The following is a 22,168-nucleotide window of genomic DNA, read 5'->3' on the forward strand; positions in this document are numbered from 1 at the left end:
ACTGGTGTATATTAGAGCCGATATAAGTTAGTGAACCGTCACTTTCGCTCTCTCTTGCCGGTGAAGTTTCAGTTAACTTAGCATACTGCTTAGAATGCTTGTTTTAAAGGTGGATTTCCAGAGAAGTTGTAGCTGGAAACAAAATGGAGTACTTAAACTAAAAGTAATTAAAGTACGTACTATGCAAAAACGAGGAATAAAAAAATTACCAACGTAAATAAATTATTATTTTTTTAAATTATATTTAATTAGTTATAACATAAGGTGCCTCACAGGAAAAGGTACCAAGTCTTAGTTTCTAGTTACAGAGATATTTGACATAATAGTTAGTCAGGTCAAAAAATTTAAAAACGAAATTATTGTTTTTTTTCACAGTTTTATCATATTACAATACATATAATCTTCATCTTAACATAAGAAGCGCTAAAGCAAATTTTGAAAACTTTAAAATATTCTTAGAGGAAAGCAATTTTATTTTCAATATAATTTGTTTAAGTGAAACTTGGCTAACTGATGATGCATTTAGCGAAAGTTGTAGGTTTGACTTACTAGAATATGACGCAATTCACTTACAAAGAAAGTCTAAAAAAAGAGGTGGTGGTGTTGTTATTTACGTCAAAAATAGCTTGCGGTTTAAAATGAGAAAAGACATGTGCAAATCTGAATGCAACGGCGAATTTGTTTCGATTGAAATAGTTAATGATAAAACCAAAAATATTTTAGTAACCTGTTGTTACAAACCGCGAACTGCGCCCACAGAAAATTTCTCAAATCATCTCCAGAATATTATTCAAAAAGTTTCTCTAGAAAAAAAAAACTGTTTGTATTAGGTGACTTTAATATTAACGCCCTTAATTATGACAATGATATAGAAAGTCAAAACTTTTACAATGATTTATTTCGATATGGTGTGATCCCTTTAATAAACAAACCAACAAAAATAACAAGAAATTCAGCAACATTAATAGACAATAAAACTCGTTAAAAAAAGGAATAATTAAAACACCAATTTCAGATCACATGCCAATTTTCATATCCGCTAATACGTCAAATAAACAAAAACAAAAACAAAATAAAGTCACATTTACTAAACGCCTCCTATCATTAAACAATCAATTAGCGTTTCAAAATGAACTAGGAAATATAGACTGGTCTCCATTAGAATCACTCAATGATGCTAATTCCATGTTTAATAACTTCCATCACAATTTTTTAAACTTGCATGAAAAACACTTCCCAGAGACAGAAGTAAAAATTAAAGTTAAAACCTTAAATTCGCTATGGTTTAGTAAAGGCTTAAAAAAAGCTTCGAAGCGAAAACATCGACTGTACGATAGATATCTAAAAAATAAGTGCGTAAAGACCAAGGCAGAATATAAAAACTATAGGACTTTATTTGAGAAAGTCAAACGAACTGCAAAATCAAACTATTATAAAAAGCAATTTGAAAAGTGTCAACTAAGTTCTAGGAAAACTTGGCAAGTACAAAATAAAATAATTGGAAAACCGAAAGTCAATGAATCTTTTCCGAAAATCTTACATATTAAAAATAAAACTATTGACAATGAAAACAATATAGCAAATGAATTTAACAATTTTTTTGTGAATATAGGACCTAAACTTGCGGCAAAAATTCCAAATGTAAATAAATCATTTAAGGAATACCTTCAGTGCAATAAAAATCAATTTAAAAATGAGAATTTAACCTTTAAAGAATACGAAACAGCTTTTAAAAGCTTGAAACGTAATAAGTCATCTGGAATTGATGGTATAAACATCAACATTGTCATTGACTGTTTTAATGAGTTAAAAGTGTCTTTATTTAAAATTTGTAAACGTTCTCTGAATGAGGGTATCCTGATATACTTAAATCAGCAAAAGTTAAACCTATATATAAATCAGGTGATAAAACGGATATTGGAAACTATAGACCAATATCTATACTTTCCATTTTTTCTAATATTTTTGAGCGAATTATGTTCAATAGGTTATATGCATTTTTTAAAAATAATGACTTATTCTATTCAAAACAGTTTGGATTCCAGAAAAGCACTTCAACTGAACATGCAATACTTCACTTCGGCATAAGAGGCGTACCCTGTAGGTGGATAGCAGATTACCTGAGTAAACGTACACAGTCTATATATAACGGAAATAAAAAACTAACAAATTCATCTTTAATTTCTTGTGGAGTGCCCCAAGGATCTATTCTTGGGCCTCTACTTTTCCTAATATACGTGAATGATCTCTGGAGAGCGACAAATATAACAACAATAATGTTTGCTGACGACAGTAACTTTTTTATTTCAGGAAAAGATATGCCTCAACTCTTTGTACAAATGAACAACGAGTTAGATAAAATTTCACTATGGTTAAATGCAAATAAACTTTCTATTAATTCAAGTAAATCAAAGTTCTCATTATTCTACCCTTTAAAAAAAATTCCAATTTCTTTTCCAAAACTAGTTATTGAAAACACAGAAGTTAGTCGCGAAAGAGTCACAAAATTTCTTGGTGTTCTCATTGACGAAAATAATACCTGGAATAAACATATTGCCTATATTGGAAGCAAAATATCAAAAAGTATTGGCGTTCTATATCAGTCACGGGATTTACTTAATAAGCATCATCTAAAACAAATCTATTTCAGTTTTATACAAAGTTACTTGAATTACGCGAATATTGCGTGGTGTAGTACATCTAAAAGCAAGCTTGAAGCACTCTATCGAAAACAAAAACATGCCTTAAGAATAATAAATTTTAAAAATAAAAACGAACATGCAAAACCACTGTTCGAAATTATGAACATCTTTACGTTATACGAGATAAATGTTTGTAAAATTTTATGTCTCATGTACAAAAGTAAATTTCAACAATGCCCCTCAATTTTTAATGATCTTTATGAAATAAAACCTAACATTAAGTATACTTTACGCACAACAGGCTTAATTGAACCATTGTGCAAAACTAAACAAGAACAATTTAAAATTACGTATCGTGCTCCGCATATCTGGAATAAAATCTTAGCAAAATATAGTAATTTACAAGATGTAAACAATATAAATTGCTTTCAAAAACTAATAAAAAAGAGTATTTCAAAGTATAAAAATCTTATTAATGATTTCTTTTAAACTGCTTTGTTTTGTTTTTGTTTCTTTGACTGTTTGTTTTATTTGTTCTTGTCTTTTTACATTGAATGTTTTTGGTGTTAACACTATTTACCTTAGTTAATTAAGTTTTGCTTTTAACAATATTATAGGAATTTAATATTGTAAAAACATAACTAGTACAACGGTTCTTAATGATAAGACTTAATGGTCTTCTGCAAGTTTCCCGCGTTTTTATATATTTTTGTATAACTATCTCTTATTATTTTGTCTTTGATTTTTTTTTATATTTATAACTGGATTATTTTTGAAAGAATAAGAGTATCTTGTATTATATTACGGAATTTAATTGTAACAAAAACGAAAAATTTAATAAATAAAAAAAAAAAATATTAGGTGTTTTTAGTGAAAATTTTTTTTGGTAGTTGCAAAAAAAGGATTTTTTTGAAATGTGGAAAAGGTACCAACTCTTCATCAGAACTGTTTTGATAATGTTCTCTCCTCTAGAAGTAAAGAATTCGTTGTTAATTATTTTTTTATGCTGTATTATTAACGTTTTAGTGCGCCAGTATAAAATACTTTATTTTTTATCAATAATCGATGAAAATCCTAAGAAGTTATTAAAAATATAACTTATTTGTATGTTATTTATTAACCCTTTAAACCGAGTATGGTGACCAAATATTTTATTAAATTTTTTGTTATGTTTTTAATCGTAGTACCAACAATTATTGATTGATAAAACAATTATTAGATTAAATAAAGAAATAATTTTAAGTATGCTTTTCTTTGTTGAATTTCTTTTAACAGGTGCTACTTTAGAGACTAATTGATTTCAAATGCTGACGTAATAAGCCCGCTTAATTCATAAATGTAACTATGTATTGCGGGTTTTTTGTATCTAAATAGAAGTGCATGACAGTGATGTTCATACACACCAAATTAATTGTAACAAATAAACAACTATTTCTTGCGAAATTTCTGCTAGTATTTCAAACCAACGATAAGAGCCGACTCACGTTAGGTGTAGAAAAAAGTTCAAATTAAATTAAACTTTAAGTTTAATTTTAATAACTCGGTTAATATTGATGGTTTTTAGTTTTTATGAAATGTGAATCCAGTACTTCTAAAAATGCTGATATAGCAAAGCTTTTGAATAGTTGTGGAACTGATGGTTTAGATCCATCAGAAGTCAACGTTGACCTGCACAATTTCTTTGAATATAGAGATCGTGAAAATGATTTCGATGATGATTTTTTAATGTCTGATTTATCTGATAACCAAGCATCTTGCGGCGATAGATGAGAATCAACCTTTAATCTCGACTTTGCACGATGAACCAATGAGTGAGAATGCACCTTTGGCTTCAACTTCACAGGATAAACTGACGATCCAAAATGACATTGTTGTTCTTGATAACACCATTAAGACAATAATTCCTCTGCGTTCACTTTACTCACAGTTATTTGAAAATGAAGATGAGGAAAAAATACAAAAATTTATAAAATCTGGTTGTGAATGTAATCAAGGAGTAAAAAATAGAAACTGTATGGCGCACTTCTCACATTCAGAAATACGCGAATACAGACTACAATGTTTTGAGATTGATGGGATGTTTGAACATGAAAACAAACTGAATGACAATATTTTTGCCCAGTTAAGTGCTCTGCTTCACACGAGTGAAAGGCTAATGTGTTGTAATCGTTATGAAGATCAAAATGAACTTCGATCAAAAACACTGATGGGTTATCAGTTTCACAGATACAAGATATGGTTGAAAACATTCCTGTTTTTGCATGGGATTGGTCGTAAACGTCTCCGTCTACTACGCAGGCAAGTCATTAAGTTTGGAATTGCTCCTCGTAGACATAGCAATACTGGTACAAAAGTAGATGCCACAGCAATTGTTCAATTTATAATGAATTATGCTGAAAACAATGCACTAGTTCTACCCGGAAAACTCGAGGAATAAGAGATCATCGGATGATGCTTCTTCCGTCATGGGAGACAAAAAAAAGCATACATGAAAAATATAAATCCGCTTGTGAATTGTCTGGAATGCATTCGCTGCAAGTTATAGCTTTCTCGAAGAATTGGAGAATGACATTGCCTTGTATTGTTATCCAACGTCCGCGCTTGGACTTATGCAGTGTGTGTCAGAATAACACTATAAAAATATCTGAATTAGTTAATCTAGAAGTAGAAGTCAAACGGGAGCGTATAACTGAGATGTTAAAACATCTAAAGTTAGTTGAGAAAGAGCGTTCCGTTTATCATGATTGTATCAAACTGGCGAAAAAAAATGAAATTTCACGCATTTCTTTTGACTATGCGCGGCAAATCTTTCTACCAAACTTACCAGATCAATCTGGACCTATCTATTTTTTAACTCCGTTTAAAGTTGAGATTTTTGGTATTGCAAATGAATTGGCCTGTGTTAAGTACAATTACAATTGTGGTACGTGAAAACATGTTAACCGGAAAGGGTGCAAACTGTATTTTGAGTATGATTCATCACTACCTTGCTGAACATAAATGTTCTATCAAAGATACCCTGTATTGTCATGCCAACAACTGCGTAGGGCAAAAAAATAACTAAATTGTAATGCAGTATTTCTCTTGAAGAGTAGTTGTTGGGTTAAACCAAAAAATAACTATTTTGTTTTTGCCTGTCGGTCACACGAAATTCTCTCCAATGGCAGGATTTAGGATTCTGAAATCCAAGTTTCGGCGAAGTGAAGTAGCTTCGGTCAAAGAGTTTGCTGCATCCATAGAAGCTAGTACTCCAATTTCAAAATTGAATAAATCAGTCATCGTCGGTGACGAGAATTCGATTTTTGTTCAATTTTTGTTCCAACATATGATTGGCAAGAACAGCTTTCACCTAATTTTAAAACGATTTCTTATATCAAGCAATGGAACTCTTTCACATTTCAATTTGATAAACCTGGAGTGATTACTTGTAAGATTGATTCGGCAGTGCGGAGGTAGAATTCCAAATATGGCAACACCAACTTATCTCAAAAATTACCACGCCACAAATATTACAACCTAAACTTCTTTCACCAGAAAGACAATGGTATCTCTACGATAGCATTGGAATTTTTGTTCCAGAACGCGGGAAAGATTTAATTTGTCCAAAGCCACAAGTTGACAGGATAACGTTTGTCAAGGTTTTTTATTTTTTAACCTCCCATCATTACGAGAATTAAAATACGTATATATTTGACATAATATTTAAGCTTTGAACAATGAAAACATCACTAATTATCTTAAATTATTTTTTATTTCTAGGTCAGAGTAGCAAATGTTCGCAAAACAGTTCAAGAAACGGTTGGCAATCTAGATTTTTCGATGGGTTTGCCTCCGGTTAAAAGAAAGCTGTCCACATGTTCTTACAGCAAACAAGTTTGGCATATAAATAAAATGCTAAAAACAGTTCCAGTTTACCCCAAACAAAAAGCAGATACAAAATTTTGTATTTAATTAAGAGTTGGTACCTTTTTGATTTTTCAGCTATGTTTATACTTTTTTATTTTTAAAGAGTTACTGAAATTTATTTGATGTGAAAATTTGTACCCGTAATCTAAATTGTATTATGCATTTAAAAACAGAAAATAACCACTAACTTCTTCATCTAAAAGAATTTATAACACTTTTAAATTATGCGAACTTTCAACTTTAATTTTCTCAAAAACGCTGTTCCGGTCGTTGTCCCGCACAAACAGCTCATTTTCCTTTCAGTAGTTCTAATAACTCCATTTCTATATAGACAGTAGTTCTAATAACTCCATTTCTAAGACTTGGTCCCTTATCCTGTGAGGTGCCTCATATACGTAATAGTTTTACTTACTTGCTTTCTTCCCATCTCCACGACTCGAGATCTTGCTTTTACACAGCAAACAAACTGTTAGCTTATTGCCTTCCCTACAAAGCTCATAATATTTTCAAATAGACAATTTTTTATTAAAAAATATCAGTTTTAAAGCTTTTCGCGAACGAAAGTTTAAACATGTTACTTATAGTAGTTTATAAATGCTACTAACAAAGTTTGATGTAACAAATATCAACAAATAACATGCCCAAACATGTCACCCGTGAAGTTTTCTAAGTGTTACCAAATATTCGACCGCGAAATATTTGATATTCGTCAAAATCACTATTAGGGTGGGCTTAAAATTGAAAAATTTTAATAAATCAAAAAGTGCCCTCATCTAATACCTGACTTTTGATCTATAAAACACATTTATGAAAAAAAAAATCAGTGGTTTCCAGTTCCAGTGGTTTCCAAAGAGCCGCTTCGTGTACGCCAGAAATAATTGATCGTTATTTTGAATGCGTTGCCAAGCAACATCAACAGACTAGTATAACTTGTGATGAAACAGGTTTTTCGTGTGATCAAGGCAAAGCAACTGTGTCGAAAAGGAACAAGATGTGCATTTAAACTTACTAGCAACAATGAAAAAATTCATTATACCGTAAACAACTGCTGCAACGCTGATGGGCATTTTGCATCACCATTTGTGATATACAAAGCCAAAAGAAACTTTCGTCCTGACTGGGCAAGAGGTGGCACCAAATATTCAATTTCAAAATTAGGTTGGATGGGGCACAATACGTTTATTGAATGGCTAAAAGAAGTATTTATAGACGAAACTGAGCAAATTGGTGGTATTCATATTTTAGTATTAGATGGGCATACAAATCACATAACTTTGAAAGCGGTATTGCTGTGCAAAAAACACAATATAATCTTGATTTGTCTTCGAGAGCATTCTCCACATATTCTACAACCATTGAATAGAGGTGTCTATTGTCATTTCAAGAAAGCATGGAAAGAAATTCTTACAAAGTATTGCAAAGACTCAAAATGTAAGAATTTAGATAAACAAAATTTTCCACCGTTGCTCAAACTGCTGTACGAGAGTGGTAAATGTTTTACACGCTTGCATGCAATCGCTGGTTTTCAGTACACTGGCTTATTTCCACTTAATAAAAACAACATAAACCATAAGGTATTAGCAATCACACAAACATTTAGTTCACCTTCATCATCTTCAACAGCCGCCGCAGCACCTACTCTAACTACACACCGATTACCATCTTTCTCAACTACACCAGCTTCAAGTTTTGATAAGTATCAAGCATGTGTTGAGCGTTTCAAAAACAGTATCGAGATAGAGTTAAAGCAGTTTTTTTAAGCCAGAAATCAATCACATGTTAAGAAATCGAAGCAGTGCAAGATGTCAAAACTTTCTCGGAAAATGTATTACCGAAGATAATTTGATCGAGTTCCTCCAACAAAAAGGTGAAGAAAAAGCGACAAAAGAGACTCAAAACGTCAAGTACTCAAATGCCTGAGCAACCTCAGTAAAAAAATAATGAAGAACAAGTACCAGCAGCCAAACGATTAAAAGTTGCAAAATGTAAAAAGTGTAGAGTACTGTTACAGAAATGTTGCAATGCGAGAATTCGATGTGTCGAGAAAGGTTGTGCAAAGAAACATGTTTACCATGTGTAGTTGGAACTAAGTTTTTGTTGTTGCAAAAAATGTAAAAACTTAAATATAGTTTCTTAAATATAAATTGTGTTAAAAAAAACAAAAAAAAAAAAAGTTAAAATTTAAAAAATTCAATATTTTCTCAAGTGTGCGGTTTTATCAGAATGTCACCTAAAACCGCACAATTTTTTTCTTTACATTTAATATTTTCGATAATTTTATTATTATTTTTTTAACATAAATTTGTATTATCTTATGTAGTTTTTTATTACCTATCTAATAAAAAAAAATTAAAAAAATAAAGATAAAAAATTTATTTAGTTTTTATTAATAAGTGTGCGGTTTGATCCGGTTTTACTCTACGATTGAAGTGTTATTTACATATAAAACACAAAAAATATACACAACTTTACAAATAAAATCATTTTTAGATGTGAAATTTTTAATTAATTTCCTGGACCTAATTTCCACAGTCCAACCACAGAAGTTGAAGCTGCTGTAACAAATTTTAACATGTTTTCAATAATTTGGCTGTTACACTCATACCTTAAATTAAGTGGTTTTGCGATAAGTATTTTATCTTTTCCGATCAGTCTCAAAACCGATGGAATTTGCCATTGGGAAATTAGGGTCATTTTATAATAACATGCAGCTTTGTATTTAATCTTGCGGTTTAGAAACACTCTTACATCTTTATTCATTGAGGGATAATCAATTTCACTAACATTGGCTTTATTGTCGTTGTCACTCTCAACCGTTCCTTTTACAAAATCATCTTCTTCCCCATGAAAGTCTTCTATGAAGACATTTAAATGAAAAATTTTTATAATCGTTTTCCTTCTGACCTCTTTAACCTCGTTGTTTAACATTCCAATGAGAATATTATTACCATAAGCAAAATAACTGTTATTATTTGTAACTTTATAACAAATGTTCTCAGCGTTTGAATCATGAAGTTTATTAATTTTTTAAATCACAATAAATTAGTTTTTGGGACCGTCAGTCAAACGTCACTTTTTACTCTTATTATGAAACCAACTATTTAGCAAAAAGCTTTAGGTTTTTAGTAGGTTTGGAAATAGATACCACAATACTGCAAGATTCTGTTTGCCAACAAGAATTTGTTATAAGTCTACCTTCTAAAAAGGCCAATTCGTAATCAATAATCCTTGTGATTACACCCCAACAGATGCGATAAGCATAGTATTGGTCACTCAATAAAACATTAATGGTTTTATTGCATGGTATTACAACTTTTGCATTTGGAATTGGCCTTAAATTAGCAGCACCCTACCCAGCAGGCACAGCGACGTGACAAAAACGTGAATTTCACGTTATTTTGGCACGTGACATTTAGGTGACTTTTTGGTCCCCATGAAATGACCAATTCACGTGATTTATGGACGTGTTTTTCACGTTACTTTTGGCACGTGATATTTAGGTGACTTTTTGGTCCCCATGAACTGTCTAAAAGACGTGGTTTTTACGTTCATTTTGGCACGTAATATTTAAGCAATAACTATGCTTTATAAAAACGAAGTGTTTGGATTCGTGTAAAGAAAAAAAACTCATCGTCGAGGAAATATTCAATACGTATTAAATTACATGGTTTTATTAGTCAGTATGTTAGTTCTTGACATACACATTTTGAATTTGTAATAAAAGCTGCACTTTTGTTAAAATATCCTCCTTATATCCAATAAGTAATAAGTACAAAGTCATAGATCTGCAACTTACGAAGAGCACGCTTCGATCCACAAAGAGCGCACTTCAAACTTAATCTAACGAACCAGTCGATATATTCTCCCATAAAAGCACGCTTCAAACATAATCTAACGAATCAGTCGATATTTTCTCCTATAAGAGTACGCATCAAACTTTATCTAATCAATCAGATTTAGCTGAAAAGAAACGAATAAAATCTTAAATAATAATATGATTATTTAATAATTATCTTAAACCACAAACTTTTAAAACAAATCTTACTTGGTAAGTTGCCAACCATTTTGGCTACAAGATTTTCTAGTTGTTTTCTTTTATCTAAATCATTAAATAATTTTAAGAAAACAAAATAGAAAAATTTTAGAATGCACACAGAAAAAATTATAACAATTTTTAAAAATGTAATAGTTACCACATAACCACACAACATTATAGTGGAGATTTTATATCATGATTTTCCTACCCATGGTGAGATTTTCATCTTGAGGCTCCTTTTGCTGTGGAAACATTCACCACGGCTAAGGAGCCTCATCTACCCCTAATTATATATAATATATTAAGTTTAAAACTAAAAGTATGTATAATAAAGTATTGTCAAATTAGGTCACCAATAAATACCGAGTGCTGAAAATTCAACTCAGAATCAAGTTGCATTCTCCAACAAGATATGAACTAAATTAAATTCTTGCTATAGGGTGCGATCACAAAAAAAGACGAAGAGAGGAAAAAGTGAAATTTCTCAAACTTTAAAAGTTAAAAGGTTATTGTGTCTTACTACAGAATGATATTTCTAGGTAATAACATAACAATACCATTGGATCTTCCTAGTCAATGATATTTTATACAGAACTTATCATTTGTCATGTAGTTTAATAAATTTAATATTAAATAAGTTATAATAACTTATTTATTATTAAATTAATTACATCAACAAATTTGACAGTCTAAAATATTATATAATAGGGTAGATAAAAAAGTATACCTTGTATTAGGGTTTGATCTTTTGCATGTTGCAATATGAGAATTATCTTCCATAACGTTACATGATTTTGAACTAAGCTTTGTAATATATTTATTAAACCTAAATTGATAAAACTTAGATTTAAAATAATATAATATGTTTAGATAAAATATTATATATGTGACATTTTATTTTTGTCAAAAATGCATTGCGATGTTATGAGATATCTTATACCCTGATACTTTTTTTATTATTATAAAACTACAATGCAAAATAATTATATTATTATAAAAGTATAATAAAAAGTAATTACAATAATGAATATATAAACTACATATTTCATATAATCATTATATTTAAAAAATTTTGAAAATTGTTTGCGGAAAATATCCTGAAAAAATTCAGAATATTTTCCCCCTAATTTTTCCCTTAATTTTGCATTCAGCCAAGTTGATGACAATAATATATACTTTAACTTGCATGTATGGAAAACTTTTCGGATATTTGGAAAAAGATAAATTTCAGAAAAATATCCGGTATTCTGGGAATATCCAAAAAAAAATAATCCCTGAAACTCAATTATAAAAAAATAGCAAATAAAATAAAGAATATCTTTCCAAGTTTCTAATCATAGGTTTTTATAGAGAATAAAAAAAGATCCAAAATACACAATATTTTGGCAACATAACTTTCATGCTTCAATCAAGTAAAATTGTAACCTGGACGAGGTCACCTAAAATATACATGATTGAAATGTGAAGAAGGAAACCAAGTAAGAGCATGCATCAAACTTTATCTAATGAATAAGTCGATATTTTCTCCAATAATAGCTGGCGACACCATATTTAGCTAAAAAGAAACAAATAAAAACTTAAATAATAATATGATTATTAATATAATTATCTTAAATCACATACTTTTAACACAAGTCTTACATGGTGAGACACCAAATGTTTTGGCAACAAGATTTTCTGGTGTTGCTACTTCTTTGATCAAAATCATGGAACTATTTTTCAAAAAAGCAATGCTATATTTGAGAGAAACTTGCTTTACATATTGGAAGGTTGTCAACATTGAAAAATAAGTATAATGCAGTTTCAAATACAATAGCATCATAATCATCTTTTTGTGGGGAAAACATTGAACAAATCCGCGTTAATAACCTGTTTTATATTGTACATAATAACAATAGCAATAAAAGTCATATAATATATACAATAATAATTTCATAAATACAATTCAAATATATATATTAATCATATAATATTTAAATAATATAAAAAAATGAAATAAGTATTAATCTTTTTTAACAAGTAAAGCACAAGATCGAGATGTCATATATTACAAAAAGATAAAGTATATAATAATAATATATACATATATCAATAATAAATAACATAACAAATTTGTTTATTGATATTATCTTGAATAAATTCTTTAACCTTGTTGATAAAAACCAAATAATATAAGAAAATCTATTTTGGGTTTTTATCTAATCGACTCTTGAGCAATAATGTATGCAGAAGTTCTACAGACATTATTATTGCTCAAGAATTAAGAATAAGTTCTGCTAGAACTTATAATTTGTCCATGTAGCTTACTTAATTTGATATTAAATTCGTTATAACATAACTTATTTTGTACTAAATTAAGCAAGCAAAATGGACAAATTCGCCAGTCTAAAATATTATATTATAAAGTAGAAAAAAAGCATACCTTGTATTTGAGTTTAATCTTACTTGTGTGGCAAATAGGGACGCTTGGTACTAATTTATTTTACTTAATTTGATGTAATTTGGATATTAGATATTACAACTTAAAATATATTGGACTATTTAGTTTTGTTTTAAATGCATTGCGTTATAAGATATTATATAGACTAATTTTTTTTAAATTATAATTAAACTACAATAAAAATTAATTATATCATCATAAAAGTAAAATAATTATAATTAATATAATGAATACAAAAACTATACTATAAAAAAATAAATAATATAATAAAAAATTTAATTTTATATTTCATCACAGGTTTTTATTAAGATTAATAAAAAAAGTTCCGTTAGACGCGATATTTATGCACGTAACTTTCACGTAACTTTCACGTAAAATAGTAACCTGGACGAAGTCACCTTAAATACACGTGATTGAAACGTGAATAAAACGTTGCGTGCCTACAGGGTATTTGGAAATATTTCCATTCAGCTGTGAGCCAATGTTCCATTAATTCCATAAAAATATTCCTTTAAGGTAACTTATTTAGGTGCAAAATGCAAATATAATTTACAAAAAACGGCGATGATAGAAGCCTGGGCTCAAAATAGCCCTAAAGTTTTGGCAACACCTGCCCGAAACATGAGAGCAACAAGTTGATAAATTTTTTTTTTTTCCTGTTTTAAACTAAGTTTATATTCATCAATAATTTAACCTGGGTTAGTTAACCGGTTAGGTAAAAATGATTTCACGTTGAAAATAAGTTTTAAAAATCATTTTTAAGGTTCGACCTTTTACAATTTGTGCTTCGAAACCCCCATTTTTTTACCAAAAGGCGGTGACCTTAAACATTGGAATAAAACAACAATTTTTTTTCTATGAAATCTAAAAGGCCCAAATTTTAATTTGGAATTGGTTAGGAAGTTTATATTTAAAAATTTATATTAATTTAGACCAAGAAAAATAACTTTAAAAGTACTAACTTTTTTAAATTTTAAGAATGTTTAAAAAGAATGACGTTTGCGATCGAATATAACTCACGTTTGTCCCAAACAAAGTCTTTATTTTTTGAACTATTTATTCTAAAAAAATTAGAAAAGATTAAAAAACGAGTTTGTGCCATACTTTTACTTAAGTTAAGAATTTTTTTTTTGATCATAAACTGCCTTTTTTTTTTGATCTGCCATTTTAAATTTTTACTTTAAAATTAAAAATCAAAAGATTTGAAAAAGTGAAGATGCTTCCAAAAGATACAAGATCATTTTCAAAGACATTATTATTTGAAGATAAAAAAGTGTTAGAGAAACTTTCTGAAACACGTTTTTTCACAAAAGAGGAAATTATTCTTAATTTTCAAAACAGATATGATTAAAAAATTAAATTGATTAAAAACTATTATTCATTATAATAACCAAATAATTTTGTTTCTCTTTGAAAAACGGAAATAATAAAATCTAAATTTAATCTTAATAACTCAGGCGTCTGTTAGAAAAAAATACTCCCACCAAAACAGTGACGTATCCAGGAATTTTCGGTGGAAGGGTGGGGTGTGGATGTTGAAATATTTTAGTATTTTGGTATTTTTTATCACATTTGCGACTCCTAAAAAAAAAAAGGTTCTCTATTTCTAAGTTATTTTAGGACTTTCAGATTCTGGTGGGGGAGATTTTTGGTGACGGAGGGAGGATGCATATCCCCCGGATCCGTCACCAAAAACTATATTTGGTGCTGCACCAAAACTTTGATTTTCAAGAATTAGTTTTAAAAAACTAATTCTTGAAAATTTTATTAAATTAACTTGTACCGTGTTCAATATGCATATCACTATAGTTTTTATAATGTAATAAAAACACATGTTATATTAATTTTATAGTAACAAAATTGCACCAAAATCCTCTACTAGTATACTAATGCTAAATACTATACATTTTTATAATACAAGGTAAATAATTAGTATACTAAATACTAATTATTTACCTTGTATTATAAAAATGTATTATTTCTTACAATTTCTTACAATTACTGTTTATGCAAATAAAAATACACTATAAAACATTATATTTAAAAATTACATTAATAGGCAAATAATTGAAATCCATTTTATGAAAAGATTTGACTGCATTCGCCTTTGGTGGTACATCATAAAGAAGGACTATTTCGAAGAAAAACAAAACTACTCATGTTTTTTAATTTAACCAAAGGAAAATTTCTTACTTAAATCCAAATGCATGCAGCCAGTTTAAAGTGAGACACATACCACACCCATAAAAATATTAAAAGTTTCAATCGAGTTAGTTTTACCTTTCTGTATTCATTGTCGCTCATTTTGCCTTCATCCCCATCATCATCCTTAATAAAATAAACAGCAAAGAACTTAATAGTTTGTATAGCACTATATAACTCGGTTTGTAAAAGCAAAGATAAATAACAATATAAAAATTTCTAATTTTTGATTGTTCAATAAAATTTTATTAATAGCAGCTTTAATAATAAACATATAATTAACAACCTTAACATAAATACATTAAATGCATAAATTTTATTTGAATTCATAAATGAATTTATGAATTCAAATAAAATTTTTATTTGAATTCATAAATTCATTTTAAATTTTTAAAGGAACAAATACTCTTTGCAAAGATTTCATCTTTACATAGAGTAGTTTGTTCCTTTTAAAAATTTAAATTTTACTATTTGTACATTTCATATTTTACCCTGAAGGATTTAAAAGAATAGTGTCCATTAAATCATTTAGCTACATTATATTTTGTATTTCTTATTGATTATTTTTTTTTAACATTGTAATTTTTTTCAAATTTAAATACAGATGTATCATTTACAGAACAACTATAATATTCAAACCAACAAAAATATGAAACAAGTTATGAATATTAAAAATTACAGATCTTAAATCTCTATGTATTATATATATTAAATATTATATATTGTATTATTATATATTGCTGAACTTAATAGTTGCGTGATTTTGACCTATAGCATTTATTTCCTTTAAAAAAATTATTATATAGTTTTAAAAATTTTCGTAAGTAAAATGAACAAAAAAGCCGTGGTTTTAGTCCTACCACTGGTGACATTCCATATTTTTTTAATTTATTTTAAAATAGAAAATACTAAATAGAGATTATATATAAATATATGTAACGATATTATATACTTTAACAAACGAAAATACTTTTAAAAAAGCTAAAAATTTTAAAAACATCAAAACATTGGGAGAAAATATTTGTTGCGTGTGTGTCATGATTAGTGTTCGACCGCTCCAGTCAGTTGGATACCGTTACCAGATACCGGTATCCAAAATATTTAATGTAGTTTTTTTAATTTTTTTCATTGTAATTGTAAATTATAAAATAAAATTAAACTAAAACAAAATCAAACATATTTAAAATCACAAGAACAAAGTGGCATACACAATCGACAGATAATAAACATTAAAAATATTATCTTAGTTTAGACAATAAATATTAAAATGAACTTAAATTATAAATGTTTAATGTAGTTTTTCTAATTTTTTTCATTGCAATTTTAAATTTATAAAAAAATTGTTGTAAAAACACTGTTAGTAATTGTATGATTGGACTTGTCAGTCCCAATTACTAACAGTAATTTTTGGTGACAGAAGATTTGCAAATCCCATTGATTCAGTGTGAATAAATGCCCAATGCTCATCAACTATATGTAATAATTCCAATTTATATGTTTATGCTCAGCAAATTGCAAGCGAAACTCTAAATATTTTGTGTAGACATCAGCGAGATTTTCTTTATCACGCTCAAAGACACCGATAATACTTGAAGGAAATTTAAGAAACGGTTCAACATCCTTCAAATCTCTCCGAAACTGTGCACTGCGTACACATTTCAAGAAATTCTCCAATTTGATCTTTTGAGCAACAGTTAGGATTATTTCATCATCAACAAGCTCCATAATAACCAATTTAGCAGCAGATAAACTGATAACTGCATTATATTGTGTGTACCATTTTGTATCAAAAGGTAGAATCAACCCCTTTGAGACTCCGCGTTATGTTCTGATTTGGTAAATGTTGCTAAAACAAGTTGGTGGCGCCTAATAAAATGAATCATGTCAATAGCTTTTGACAAAATGTTACAAAAGGGCTCCAATTTACAGACACCATGTATTAGTAGATTAAATACATGTGCATCACACCCATTTGCATATATATATGGATACTTATCTTCAATTATCTGCCATGCTTTCCGCATATTTCTAGCATTATCAGTATATACTGAAACACATTTTTTTGGGTCCAGTTCATTGATAATGTTAATTATTGATTCAGCAACTTATTCTCCAGTTTGGCTTACTAATGGTGTATCAACAAATTAAAAAAAAATGGCTTCCTGTTCGGAATACAAAGCACAAAGTTCACTAAATGGTCATTTCGAATATTGGCCCAACCATCAGTAATAATAGAATAGCATACGGTTGTATTAACCATCTCTTTTCCCAATTCAACATACTTATAATATGCCTTGCCCAATAAAGTGGTAGAAATTTGTTTTGCTGATGCTGCATGTTTGTCATATGCCGGACTTACAGAGGAAATAAATGTTTTGAATGTATTTTAATCAATTACTCTAAAAGGAATTGCTGTTCGGTACACAAAATCAGCAAGTTTGCGATTATAATCATCAACTTGCCCTGGGGTAACAGAATCAGTAAAACTTTTAATATTAATTTGAGAAGTATTGGGTTGCATCTGGTGGGATTTGAATGAATTTGTGTCACAAATAATTATATTTGAGACTTGAGGGACAGAGTCAGCAGGATTTAGAGAGCCTGTGAAAGCTTGTGAATTTATTAAATCTTGTGTGAGAGCAAGGATTTTTTGATTCTTCTAATGGAAACGCTCTGCACAAAGAATCACGTAACACACTTCCACGGGCACGCTTTGAGTTAGCCTTGGCCCATAAATTCTTTTCAACTGCTGGGATTTTAGACCTAGACTTATGACTTGTAACCTTAGCACTTGAACCATGCAACTGAAACCCCACAGGAAATACATGTGTCGCGTTTCAAAGTCTTGTTTTTTCCTTTCAGATAGTCAGAAATTTCAAAAGACATTTAATTTTAAAGTTTTCAGAAGGTGTCAAAGCTATATATCTAGAAAAAAGTTAAATAGGTAGCTTAAAAACTACATTAATGTATAATAGGCCATAAAATATGGGCCATAATACATACATAGTCTTTTAGTAATTAATAGTTACCATATACATACTAATATACTAATAATTACTAATTATTAGTATATTAGTATGTATTATGGGCCATAATACATATTAATATACCAATAATTACGAAAAGATGCATTAAATAATATTTTTATTATTTAATGCATCAGGTGTTGCTGTGGAGGCAAAAAAAAAAAAAATCCTGCAGTTAAAAAAAGCTTAAAAACTTTTTTTTGACAATAAAAAGTTTTTTCTGCTATAAATATATGCTGCAGCCGTTTTTCAAAACGCCTCAATATGCTTATTACGTATTGAGAAAAACACATTTTTAAAAAAAGCTATTAGGAGAAACTCTTTATAAAACGTTTTTTAAAACAAATAATTTTTATGAATTTTTTCAGAACTCTTTTAAAATATGTATTCTATAACGTTTGTAGACGTCTAAACTAGCTTATTTTGTAAAAAAGTCAAAATTAATTTTTTTGTTCCTTAAGGCGAAAAACAGCTGTTGTATGCAACGAATAATATTCTTTGCATACTACAGCCGTTTTTCGCCTTAAGGTACAAAAAATTAATTTTGACTATTTTACATATTATGTTGAAATGAGATAATTTGACGCAAAGTTTAAAAGTTTTTAACAAAAGCCGTATGCAACATAATTGAAATAAATCAAAAAATGTAAGATAAATGCAAAAGGAAACTTGACGCATAAAAGTTTATTTTGCCACAAACTGACGTCAAAGCGCATTATTTTTTGTATTAGCTAAGGCTATTATTTTTTAGTTTTTAATAATAATCATAAGAATGAACTTTTTTTTATGACTATGTTTTACTGGTCTAAGATCTTCTTAGTTCCATTTCTATAGCATTACGTACAAACGTCTATAAGTGTAAACGTCTTTGGCATGTGTTGAGTTTGCAGGCATTATATGGAATAATCGCATATAATGTATCTTTAAAATAAGAAAACTTCAAAATTTTATTTTAAATTTTAGAAATCTTTTTTGCTATATTATTATTTTTTTTTGTTACAAATATATAAGCAAGATTGAAAAAATTTCAAAATTTATTACGCTAAGCGCACTTAACCACCGAGCTATCAATGCATAGAGCAGGAAAACAAACCTAATTATATGTCTCTTATAAGCCCTACGTATGCGGAAGAGGTTAAGTTTTGCGCATGCGCATGTTAAGTTTTTTGCTCATAGTTTTTTTTCAGAATAATATATTTTACTAAAAAATATTGAAATAAATAAGGAATAGGTATTGAAATAATCGGTGTGGAATAGATATGTATAGAAATGGTAGGTTTGGTAACGAACCGTATTTAATGGATCTGGAATGCTAGGATATATAAGGAAAAAGTATAGAAAAGTTCGGTTTGGAATAGACTTACAAAGACCCGTATTTTTACGGTTCCAATCTCAGCTAATGAATTATGGATGCAGGTAGCAAAAAGGCATTTAGCAAATGGTAATAATTAAATGCTGTTATTATCATTCTCTTTGTTTAAAAGTTCTTACAGTTACAACAAATGCAACAAACAGATTTTAAACTTCACAGTCTAAAACTTTCTCGAACACAATATTTTGAGTATATAAGATAAATTGACGAAATTCTGTTGCCTTCCAATGTTCTAGTTCAAAAAGACTTCTTGGACTTCTACTAAATCAGAAGCAGTAAACTGATCAATTTCCAGCACTTGATTTAAAATCAGTCACTTCTGAGCAAAGCTGATATAAACTTTTGATTTGAATTTCGCACAACATAAAGATGACAAACTTCAAGAAAAAAATTGCGCATAGGCTCAATGGCATATGAAGGAGCCGTATCTAAACTATTTATTAACAATCATATGCTGTTCCTATATTTATGCAATGGGTAAGTATTTTACCTAAATTCATCATTAGTTCTTAAAATTGCATTATTATTTGTATAAATACTCCTTTTTTTAAATTACTCTGTCACGGAAGTTTACCAATTACACTTATTTTTTGATGTGTGACCTGAGCAACATCTAACAAATGCATGTGCTGGAGCATCACAATTAAAACAAAATAAATTCATACTGTTTTTCATTATTAACTAACTCATTATTTGTTAGATGCAACAAAAATGCAGATGCAACAAACCCATTATTTGTTAGATTGCAACAAAATCTTGTAAATAAAATTGTGTCAAGAAAACTTGATGACATTGTATTTACAATACAAGTAGCCGCTGGAAGAGGACAAGATATTATATTTTACTATTGAACAAAAAGTTGGCTCCATTTGCTAACAATTGGAGAACTGAATAGGATGTCCATCAGTATTTACATCAATAGTTATAAAGGTAATTTCTACTTCAAACCTTTGTAAATCTAAATGCTATTACTCTTGCTCAGTACAACATGGATACAATACAACATGGAGTTCTAGTTAATGCTTGAACATTTTTTGTGTCACATTTCTCAAAATTTCTGGACTACATTAGAATTAGTAGTATACTGTTTAATGCATCTCATATCAAATTGTGTACAACATACTCTGGTTTGGGTTCAGAATCAGTATCACTGAATTCAACATCACCAGAAAAACCAACGATATTTTATACTCTATTTTGATTATCACTTGAATATAAATTCACTCTACATATAACTATAACTTTTTTAAATGATTTTTACTTATTTTCTAGTGATGAAAGATCTTCAAGTAACAGTTCATCTAATGAACTTGACAACATATTAGGGCAAACAGTACTAGAGATATACTTTTTATCGCATATAATATATGTGATAATACATATATCTCCAGTACTGGAGATATATCTATTATCACATATATTATATGCGAAAATAAATATATCTCTAGCATAATTTGGTATATATAAAAATACTTTAGCATTCCAATAAATATTGTTCGGCTAAAGCATTATCACATATACCAACATATCAGTGCAAACTGTACTTACAGTTTACACTAATATGTTGATATACGTGATAATGCTTTAGCCGAACAATATTTATTGGTCTGCTAAAGTATTATTATATATACCAACATATCAGTGCAAACTGTAATGGAGGTATATCTACAACAACAACAATATATTTACCAGAAGTATAGATAGATTTATTCTATCTATACTTCTGGTTTTGTTTGTGTCTATTATCTATTATCCCATAACAGATTATATTATGCGATAACAGATATATTCCCGTTACAGTTTGCACTGATGAGTTGTAAATGATAACACCATTTTATAATAGCATATGATAACTGTAATTGTGATTTAACTGAACAATATCTTTTCTGATAACCTAATATTATATTAATGAACTTGATAATAATAACATAATAGTATGATACTAATGATATATTATATTATTTAATATGATATTAATGAAAAAGCATAGACACATGTGAAACACTTTATCAGAAGGATAACGCTTTATCAGAAGAGATATCGTTCTGCTAAAATATTTCACATATATATTTTAAGCTATATGAAGACTTTTCATATAGCTTCTCGTATATACTTGTATATTCCTGACAAAATATTGTTGTAGGATATAAGTTTTTATTAAAAACAAAATAATAATTTTAGACAATTTTTAAAGTTGCATAAATATAATAAAGACTCTTATTATTATTATTGTTATTATTTTTATTAATATTATTATATTTTCTTTTTTATACTCGTAAGAGCTGGATAAAATGCCGTTAAGTTAAGAGTTTTATTTACAATAGTTTAATAACCGATCGTTCTTCCGCTACTCGAGTTGTTGTTGTTGTATCTTTTTTATTTTATATTATGTATTCTTTTTTTGTAGTTTTTGTTATTTTGTATTTCTCTCTCAGTTTGCTCAACTATTATTCAGTATCTGATGGCCAGTTACAACAAATCGTCTCTGACCAATTTTAATACGAAAGTGGATTTCTTTATGAGTTTTCGCCTCGGTCTGATTTC

The 22,168-nt window shown here is 28.8% G+C and overlaps 1 protein-coding gene and 1 long non-coding RNA gene across 4 annotated transcripts; one reads left to right on the forward strand and one right to left on the reverse strand.

The window, feature by feature from the left end:
- The first annotated feature begins 1,020 nt into the window (after nucleotides 1–1,020).
- On the forward strand, nucleotides 1,021–4,412 carry LOC136074439 (uncharacterized). The gene is made up of 3 exons (XM_065786755.1): nucleotides 1,021–1,902; nucleotides 2,034–2,583; nucleotides 4,207–4,412. The coding sequence occupies exons 1-3, from the start codon at nucleotides 1,021–1,023 to the stop codon at nucleotides 4,410–4,412; spliced, it is 1,638 nt and encodes a 545-aa protein (XP_065642827.1).
- Nucleotides 4,413–10,178: 5,766 nt separating this feature from the next.
- LOC136075361 (uncharacterized) lies at nucleotides 10,179–13,457 on the reverse strand. Of its 3 annotated transcripts, none has more exons than XR_010635866.1 (5): nucleotides 13,007–13,457; nucleotides 12,226–12,453; nucleotides 11,312–12,139; nucleotides 10,594–10,647; nucleotides 10,179–10,508 (listed from the first exon to the last, which is right to left on the reverse strand). It is a non-coding gene; the product is annotated as an uncharacterized LOC136075361 (long non-coding RNA). The 3 variants fall into 3 exon arrangements; XR_010635865.1 differs by having other exon boundaries at nucleotides 11,312–11,410; nucleotides 12,010–12,139; nucleotides 12,226–13,451; XR_010635864.1 differs by having other exon boundaries at nucleotides 12,226–13,457.
- Between the last annotated feature and the right edge of the window lie 8,711 nt (nucleotides 13,458–22,168).

This window comes from Hydra vulgaris, chromosome 01 (assembly GCF_038396675.1).
Source record: "Hydra vulgaris chromosome 01, alternate assembly HydraT2T_AEP".
Classification (NCBI taxonomy): Eukaryota; Metazoa; Cnidaria; class Hydrozoa; order Anthoathecata; family Hydridae; genus Hydra; species Hydra vulgaris.

What these genes read in the sequence shown, in the direction of transcription:
- LOC136074439 (XM_065786755.1), top strand. Translation starts at nt 1,021, where the DNA reads ATGCCAATTTTCATATCCGCTAATACGTCAAATAAACAAAAACAAAAA. An exon ending in TAAACCTATATATAAATCAG is followed by an intron (nt 1,903 to 2,033) that starts GTGATAAAACGG and finishes TATTCAAAACAG; the next exon opens with TTTGGATTCCAGAAAAGCAC. An exon ending in TGGAAGCAAAATATCAAAAA is followed by an intron (nt 2,584 to 4,206) that starts GTATTGGCGTTC and finishes GATGGTTTTTAG; the next exon opens with TTTTTATGAAATGTGAATCC.